This window comes from Hordeum vulgare, chromosome 4H (assembly GCF_904849725.1).
Source record: "Hordeum vulgare subsp. vulgare chromosome 4H, MorexV3_pseudomolecules_assembly, whole genome shotgun sequence".
Classification (NCBI taxonomy): Eukaryota; Viridiplantae; Streptophyta; class Magnoliopsida; order Poales; family Poaceae; genus Hordeum; species Hordeum vulgare.
The window spans coordinates 68076386-68085843 of NC_058521.1; the positions used below are offsets into that span (position 1 = coordinate 68076386).

At 47.0% G+C, this 9458-nt stretch overlaps 1 protein-coding gene across 1 annotated transcript; it reads left to right on the top strand.

Moving 5' to 3' along the window:
- Nucleotides 1-2300: 2300 nt before the first annotated feature.
- On the top strand, nt 2301-3945 carry LOC123447903 (putative pentatricopeptide repeat-containing protein At1g10330). The gene has a single exon (XM_045124617.1). It carries the CDS (start codon nt 2375-2377, stop codon nt 3794-3796), a length of 1422 nt encoding a protein of 473 aa, XP_044980552.1. The 5' UTR covers nt 2301-2374; the 3' UTR covers nt 3797-3945.
- Nucleotides 3946-9458: the final 5513 nt, after the last annotated feature.

The window sequence follows — 9458 nt, forward strand, 5'->3', positions numbered from 1 at the left end:
CAAGGTTGTTGTCCAACGCCATGATCTCCTTTGCTTTGGGCTCGAGCAAGTCATAGCACCGTTCCATGTACACCTCGTAGTAGGAGATCTTGACGGAGAAGCACTGTACATTGTGCCACGGGAAGCAGGGTATGTAGAAACAACTGAACCAAGTGTTCAAGAATACATAATTACATATAGATAAAAGACAGAACCTATCACTAGGAAGCATATATACAGGTAACATTTGTAGTACTTGATTGCATAGTTGAAATTACTCCTATGTCAACTCCCATTTACACCAACTATTATCACTAAATGCTACTGCTGGTCTGTTCAACAAAGCTAACGGCAAGGGCAGGGGATCCGATCTCTGATGCTTGGCTCATGTGGTCAGCATAGTAGCAAAATCAATGTGACCAAACTTCACAGAAACGGTGTAGCATCACGGACAATGGGCTCGGTTCAGTACTATCCATCGACCAAATTAATCACAGCATGCCTGCAGCACATTAGGGAGATTCAGTTCAGTATATACAATACATACATCGATCAATGAAATCAATCCAAAGCATGCAACACAGTAGGGAGATTATATAAGTAGGGAAGTGATTGCGTCGTGGGTGTGGAGAGAATAGATTACCCGTTGTTGTAGCGACTGGGGGCGGGCTTGCGGTTGCCGGTATCCCTGACGACGTGGTTGCGGAGTCTGTACGCGGTGCGATGCCAATTAGGGGGGACGGAGTACTCGGGCTTGGGCGGAGGAGCCATGGCCTTCACATCCTCCGAATCCCGATGGGGCGAAGGGGGCGAAGATGGCCTCCCTCCTCCAACGTGAGCACGACGGCCAGCGCTGCCCAGATGGAGGCGGCCTGCCTCCTCCCGGTCCAAGCACGGCGCCCACGGTGGCCAGATGGAGGCAGCCTCCTCCTCCTAACCGAGCACGGCAACGGCGACAACCACATGGAGGGGCCCTCCCTCCTCCCGCTGCTATCCGCTCCTCCCTCTCTCTTATCTCTTTCTCTCCCCCTCTCTCTACCAAGGCGGGCGCAAGGGACGGGAGGCACCCCTCACCGATCCAGAAGGCGCGCGACAACGGATGGAGAGGTGACGGGGAGACGAGCACAACCGGCGGCGGCAGCGAGGATCGGGATCGGGATGGGGAGGGATTTTTCTGGATCGCGGCAGCGGATGGAGAGGTGACGGGGCGACGAGCACAACCGGCGGCGGCAGCGAGGAACGGGATCGGGATGGGGAGGGAGTTGGGAGTGGGGGAGGCGGAGACGTGTGCGCGTGTTAACGATTTTTTTTTTCGTTTGGCTGATTTCTGGGCCACGTCGAACGCCGGGTGGGCTCCCTGTTTTACGCGCGGGTGTCAATCGTACGTGGGAGGTGATCGAGGTTGAACCATCACGACGGCAGATCCTCTTTAATAGTAGAGAAAAGTCCACATGCATTATAATTGCATAACTTACAAAGATATTTTAAAGGGAAAATCTCCCTTTCAACCGACGGATAATAGCGCACCGTCCACCGCCTCAGGCGCACGCCACGCGTCCTATATGGACCATCGTCAAGCTTTTTTTCATTCTTATCTTCATAGCTAGTCATCGTGAGCCATTCGTTCCTTTTTCCCCTCATTCATCCTCTACATCTTGCTCTATAGCCACATCATGCCTTGATGCCATGCGCTGCCTGCCTGCTGGAAGCCGGCCACCGCGGTGCTGCATGCCTGCCGGCGGCCGCTGCGCGGGCTCGCCCCGCGTCGCCTTGGGTCAGCCCTCGCTCCGTAGCTGCCACTTCGTGTCTCTTTCCCTCTGCTTCCTCTTCCTCTTCTCTAACCTTGCATCCGTTCATTCTCTTACCAGTTTCTGCAACGCGGTCGTTTTAGGAGTTGGAGAAATTGTTTATGCAACCCATTCGTTGTTTTAGAAATTGTTTCTGCAACACGATCGCTATTGCAGAAAGACGAAGGAATAAATTTTCTGCAACAAAGTGATTGTTTCTAAAACTCGACCTTTGTTTCAGAAATTAATTGGTCCAAAGTTTATTTTTTGCAATGAAGCGATTGTTTCTGCAACTCGGCGGCCGTTTCAGGAATCACTCGGTGCCGACCTAAGCCCCGCGCGTGGATCAGACGACTGTGCGTATAAATCGAACGGCCGTCGAGGTGGCGGATGTTTACTAAACATCTGCCGATGGACGCGTAGCAACCCCGTGTAATAACGCACATACATTTTATTAGTAAGTTAAGTGAGCACGAATCCGTATTTTTAAAATTTTAGCATCAAACTCAACATCGAGCGCAAGTGCATCCAAATCCCAAACGCATGCATCCTTGATTTGATTTTGCCGCCGGCTATCCCGTCCTACGCCGCCGGCCTCCGGCTAGCATATGTGGACGGGCTCCCCGTACTCCTTGGCCGTCCTCGAGCGCCTCCTCCAGAAGCACTTCTCCGCCCCTCGCCGGCTCCTCCAGGTCCATGCCCTCCTCCTCACCTCCGGCGCGCTCTCCACCTCCCACGCCGCCGCCACCTTCCCCTACAACTGCCTCATCCATGCCCACCTCCGCCTCCCCGCTTCCACCATCACCCCGCTATGCGCCCCCCTCCGCCTTTTCTCGGCCATGCTCGCCGCCGGGGCGCGCCCCAACGGCCACACGTTCCCTTCCCTCGTCCGGTCCGCCTCCGCCTCCGGACCAGCCACCAGGGCCCTCCACGCGCAGTGCCTCCGCCGCGGGCTTACGGCCGATCGCTTCGTTGCATGCTCGCTGGTCAGCTCCTATGGCCGAGCTGGCCGTCTCGGGTGTGACGCATCTAAGGTGTTTGACGAAATGGCCAGTCCGGATCTGGCCTCCTCTAATGCCATGCTTGATGTGCTGTACCTCGCCGGGGACGTGGCTGCGGCTAGAGAATTCTTTGAGCGGATGGTGGTGAGGGATGTGGTGTCATGGACGACGCTCATCTCTGGGTTATCCAGGAATGGGTGCCACTGGGATGCTGTTGATGCCTTCAGGAGATTTTTGCTGGACAACATCGGGCGGCTCGGGGAGGCCACATTGGTCAGCGTGCTCTCGGCTTGTGCAAACTTGGACGGTGCCGGGGGGCTTGTGTTCGGGACGGCTGTTCATGCGTATGTTTTTCGGCATGAGGTTGACTCTACAGCATTCTTGGGAACGGCGTTGATCGACATGTATGGGAAGTATGGGAAGCTTGACTGTTGCAGGAGAGCCTTTCAGATTGTATGCGAGAAGCAGGTCTGTACGTGGAATGCACTGCTGTCTGCACTGGCTAATCATGGAAAAGAGACTGAAGCACTGGTTAAGTTTAACATGATGATAGTTGGAGGGTTCTTGCCGAATCAGATCACATTTCTTGCTCTACTGACAGGCTGTGCTCGAGCAGGATTGGTGGAGATTGGGTTATACTGGTTTGAGACGATGGTGACTGAATACAAGGTGACTCCAGTGATGGCCCATTATGGATGTGTTGTGGACCTGTTAAGCCGTGCTGGCCGTTTTACGGAGGCCATTGAGAGGTTAGAGCGGATGCCCTTTCTGCCTGATGCTTCTGTGTGGGGCGCGCTTCTTGGTGCTTGCAAGCTCCATGGAAATGCAGAGCTTGTTGCTGAGATTGGGCGGAAACTGGTGGCTCTTGGTCCTCAGCAATCCGATTGGTATGTGACTATTAGGAATATTTATCTAGAACATGGGAATTGGTATGCTGCAACGAGAATGGGTGAGGTGATGCATGAGGCTGGGATCAAGAAGACAGCGGGGCAAAGTAGTGTTGTGTTTCACAGCTCTGCCATTCCTTGACTAGAGTTTGTTTGTTGCAAATATTGCTCTTCTGGGACTACTGTTTGTTTCTCATGACTTGTACCTTTGGGAAAATACTAAACCACATCATGTTCAAGCTTATAACATTTATTTGACATAAATGAAGAATCAGATTTTTATTCACTGAATTGGACGGGGTACTTTTGATTCGCAAGCTTGCAAAAAGGCAGTAATAAGAAAATTGCAGGATTGTAGTGGCACCATAGAATTTTGTTTGCACCAAAATGTATTTGATTTTACTACTGGAAAAAACAAAGATTTTTTGCAAGAGGTTTGAGTGAATGGAAAATTTCCTATTAAATGTAGTGCTATGGATTTTTAGAAAAACAGTTTTACTATTTTTTCAGTCATCTGTTTTTAAGTTCTTCTCAGGTCATTTTTCTGTTCGTCTGATCCACACTAATCTCCACGCGTCGTACGCCCTCAGTCTTGCGTGAACCGGGTCGATGTGTCGTGAACTATTTTTTGTTGGGCTTTCGGGTTCGCGGGTTTTCATTGGGTCTTACTATTTCAATCCGTGCGCATATGGTGTTTTTCGAATTTTCTATTCAGTCGGTGGGGCAGGCAGGCAGGAGAGGATCTCAGCAGAGCTCCCTCGTCGTGCTCGCCGCCAGCAAGCGCCTGCGGTGGGGGAGGTGCTATTCACCGGCGCCGGTGCGGTACAAGGTATACTTCCGTCTCCCTGCTGTCCTAGCTCTGTCCAATTTTTTATTTGTTCTATCTGATCTGCCTTTTTCCGTGTTTGATTCAGTTCATCGTCATGGTTGCCGGGCATAGAGCCATATCGCAGGGTGTTCAGTTAGCTGGTTTTTTGGTAGGAACGTTTTGTGATAGCTTACTTCACCCCTGCGATTTTGAGTTGTTCATGCGAAACGATCCTGAATATTTTGCAGCCACCTATCCTTGTTGTTTTTCTGGATGTAGATCGCCGGTTCTACGAAGTGTTTGAGTGTCAATTTCACCACTAAGAAGATGGTGTGGTAGTAGGTATTTGAGATTTCTGCGCATTTGCTGGTGATTCGATTTTTTGTTGGATGGTCTATGCAATATTCAGTAATGATTCAGGCGGCATTTTTCGGCTGCGTTCTGTTGATGTAAGCATGGACGAAGGAATGTTCTGAATCCTTTTTCTTAGTCAGAATCTTCCATCATGAAAACATGCACACAATCTATGTTTTCTGTACTTATCATTTTTCAGTTTAGTGAACGAGAGCTAGTTTTTGGTACTAGATTATTCAGTTTTTAAGCATGTTCTGTACATTATTCAGCTTATTAAGTAATTCCTTCGTTATGGAGATGGTTTTGCTTCCCAGGATCGAGTTTTGGGAGCAAACTCACGGTTATTTTATGGTGTGATTTTTTCACGTTAAAACGGACGGACCTGAATTTTTCCTGTGACCTGTTATGTATTGGCCATTATAATTTTTAATGTATTTTTTCTAGGTTCAGGCTTTTTTTTCTGCATGAACACTGGTTGTTTTTTGGTGTAGTTTTCTTTTTTGCTGTAGTGCAGGTTCACGGGTGTTCATTTTTCAGTAGACAGTGATTTTTTTTTGTTGCATTGCAGTGCCTTCAATTAAGGTGCGTTTGAAGTCAGTTTTTTCAGGGGTCAGTCGAACAGTACAAAAATCAGAGCAGCCCTGAATTAGTTTCTCTGAACACACGTGAAGAAATCGATATCTACCAGGAGACAGGGTCGGCTAGGTTACACACCAGTTGTGAAAGATCGATGTGTCTCAAAGACGAAAGGGCCTACTTTTGTTTAGTTCTTCTCGCATTGGCTATAGTTTAAAATGAAGTTCAACTGCTGCAAACTTAAGTTCATATTTTTTTAACTACAATGCCTGAAAATCACTTATCCAATCAGGGAGGTTAGACAAATTGTCAACCTGTAGTAGTTTTTGTGTGTGACTTGTCAGGATTCAATAGCTCAACAGTCGAATTGTCGCCTCCAATCTGCGCCATAGTGGTCAGGGTCCCTATTGTCCTGTTGGAATTGCTGCATTCCTCTGTTTGCATACCTTGCCCATCCATCTCTTCGTCTTCATCCCTGTGCACAGTATTGAAATGTTGTTGATTTTTTTCTATTACTGCTAGCAGGTATTCATATTTTCTTTTGACTTTTTGATCCTTTCGAGGCCAGCTGCATTAGCTTCATTCCTAGGGCATTTTATCTGAGCTGATCAGAGTGAAATTTCTTTGGGTTTATTCATTTTCTTGTCTTCTTTCCATGATCCTGTCTATTATGTATTTATCTGGTACCTTATCTACCTCCAAGTGCAGCATCACTTTAAGAATACGAGAGCACAAAATGCCATCTTTTTCGAACTTGCAAAAAATGCAGGAGTAATCCTCTTTCTCAGTATCCACTTGCAACACATCAAACCTTCTCTTATGTTCTTTCTTGTGGTCACTCTTTGCCTGGAATACTATGTACAACTTCTTTTGCTCCTCTTCCCTGATTTTGGAGTCTTGTTGCGTCATTGAGAATGAGCTGAAATTTTCTGAAGATGCTGATGTTGTACAGGCCATGTGCTTGTCTCCCGATGTAATACTTAGTTGAGAAGGATTTCCAGGAAACTTTTTTGTGCAATGCATTGTGGTCAAGCTCATCCTCATTTTCTTCATTGATCACTGATCTCATTGATCTCAATTCCAACAAAAGTTTCTATCGTTTCTTCATTGATCTCACTGCCTTTTTCATTTAGTGCTCTGCACTTGTAAGTGGTCTACATTAGTTGATGTCCCCACCTCTCGAGACTGACCTGAGGAACTAGCACGAACAAGCATCGGCGAATCCAGATTCCAGGTATGATTTTGTTCCCTCTCAACTATATCTGGCCATGGGTCGGGCCGGGCCGGGCTTGGGCCAGGCCCTAAAAAGCCCACGGCAGAAAGTTGAGGCCCAGGCCCTGGCATCGGACCTACTTTGAAGCCCAAGCCCGACCCATCTGTTGAAAAGCCTGTCGGGCTTGGGGTCAAGCCCAATATGTCAAGCCCAAGCCCGGCCCAGCCCTGCTGGTGGGCTCAAAACTTAGGCCCAAGCCCGGCCCACGGGCAAGCCCATAGGGCCCAGGCCCTGGATTTTGGGGTCGGGCCTGGGCAGGCCGGAGATGCCCAGGTATACTCTCAACAGTGGCTTCTCTGTTTTCATTGTTTGTACCAACCTGGAGGTGGTTGGAGAGGGGTGTGGGTCAATCATAAAAAGTGTGCAATTTTTGTAGTTTCTTTTTGAGGTAATAACACTGTCAGTCACAAAACTTGCGTCTAATGTTCCGTTTAATGCTAAAACTTGCAAAATATGTCGTTGCAGTCACATAACTTGTATTTTCGTGCACATACGGTTAGAAATCCCGTCTGACTTCGTATGACTTGCTGGCGTGGCATACCTGGCCCACTGTCAGCCTCTGATTCCGCCCGGTGCGGCATGCCCGTGCCTTTTTTTTTGCAGAAAACACCCTGGACCATTTAATATTTACAGAAAATAGACCTTGATGACCCAGAAAATAGACCCTTATGGACCAAATTATTTTCAAAGTTATCACCAAAAATTGAAATTTACACACAAAATTATTCATAAGTATGGTTTCAGCTCTTTTTGATGATACATTTTGAGAAAATTAGAACTGAAAATAAAAAAAATGTTGTTGCCTGCGGCTTAAACCCAGGACCTGATGGGCACGCAGCAATGTGTGCATACCCAGTGGGATAAGGACAAACTTCTCAACATGTAATCCATCTTTTTTTAGGTAAATCAGCTAACACCTTTTTTAGGTAAATCAGCTAACACCGCTGTATGATCTCTTTCCTATGTTCCGCCGCCTGTACTGACATTCAAAGGTGGTGAGTGGTGACACGCCATTGGTACTTTCCCGTCAAAGGTGCTTCCCGCCATTGCCCGCTCCCTTCATAAACACGCCGGTCTGTTGTCACTGACACATAGCACCACCTACTCTGTTACCTGCAATCAATCCACGACGACATAGTTCGCAAGTTCTTGGCCGCGTGGATTTTCATTGCACTCCGTGCAACAATGACGACTTTGCTTTGCTGCCAGGAAATGTCAGTGCAGACTCCGGCGGCGGTCGCTCGAGGTCCAGCGGGTCCTAGTCATCGGGCTCGACCTCGCGCGCCTCCTCCATGCGGGCAGCTCCTCAGGCTCGTTGTACCGTGCAGGCAGCTCCAACGCAGGCTCCGACATCCAGCCGACGCCTTCGGAGCCGTCGCGTAACCGCCGGGAGAACGAGCAGGAAGAAGCTGAGGAGGAGCGGGCTATTTTTCATAAATAGTAAATGGATCATCAGGGTCTCTTTTCCGTACTTAGTAAATGGCCTAGGGTGTTTTCTGAAAAAAGCACGCACGCTCGCCGGGCGGAATCAGAGACTAACAAAGGGCCAGGTATGCCATGTCAGCAGATCATACGAAGCGATACAAGATTTCTGACAGTATGTGCATGTAAATGCAAGTTATATGACTGCAACGACGTATTTTACAAGTTTTAGCACTAAATTGAACATCAGACGCAAGTTTTGTGACTACTAGTGTTATTATCTCATTCTTTTTTGTTTTTACGAGCAGTAAAATTGATATCTTTTTGTTGTTGCCGCCATCTCCCCCCCCCCCCAATTTTTATTAAAAAAACACCGACTCACCTGATCCAGGACAATATCATCAAAGAAGTTTGGCCTGCATGGTTCTCCTTGATGGTCATCAAACTACATATCATCCACTTCTTTGCATAAATCAAATTTTGTTGTTTCTAAAACTAGATCATCCGTTTGCACAGGAGAATATTTTTGGATGTCAACAAAATCGCTCATCATGCCTAAATCCTCAAAAGGGGAACATTGGAACCTATCACCTACTTTTTCATAATTTCATCACCTGTTTTAAGTTCCATATCTTTTTTCCTTTTCTCGTTTTATTTTATTCTTATCACTCTACCTCAAGTCTTAGTGTGTTGGTTGACGCGTCCGTGTTCTCCAATACCCGAGCCACCCTTATTTGCTGTAAATGTACGAGAGCTTCACCCCCATCTTGTTTGACCGATGTCAGTAACATACGAGCATGACTCCTCTGCGTGCACACGAGTTTGCACAAAGTTTGTCTCATTTTTTTCCTTAGCCTATGTTTTTTTCATTTTTCTAAGATAATTTTGAAATATTTGTGCAACTGGGCATCGATGCTATGAGAGCCTCCATTTAGGTCAAATATAACCCCGCAATAGCGCAACATAAGAGAAGTTTGGTTGTTTCATCATCGTCAATATTTCTGTCAGTTTCCATGCGCAATTTGCAAGGCAGAAAACGTAAGAAGCATTTTTTTCATCTATTTTTTCCACCTGCATGAATAGAGCTTCTTGGCTTCCAAGCCACCAATCCTGGATATCCTCACTGGCACTCTCATTCACCTGAAAAATCCGGTATCTTTTTAATACAATATGAACTCAAAACAAATATGTGAGCAACAAGCATCAAGCATGGAAATTGCAGATCATGTCTCTTTTATTTATTTTTCTTTTCTTATAGTTGTAATTTTATTTCAGTTTTGTGATTAATCACATAGCGGTGATCATCTATGAGCTTAACTATTTTTCAGTATTCATTCTTTTTCTTCAGTTTCTGGATCTATCTTCATTTAT

Bases quoted from the DNA above. Each gene is read 5' to 3' on its own strand.
- LOC123447903 (XM_045124617.1), top strand. From the start codon at position 2,375: ATGTGGACGGGCTCCCCGTACTCCTTGGCCGTCCTCGAGCGCCTCCTC.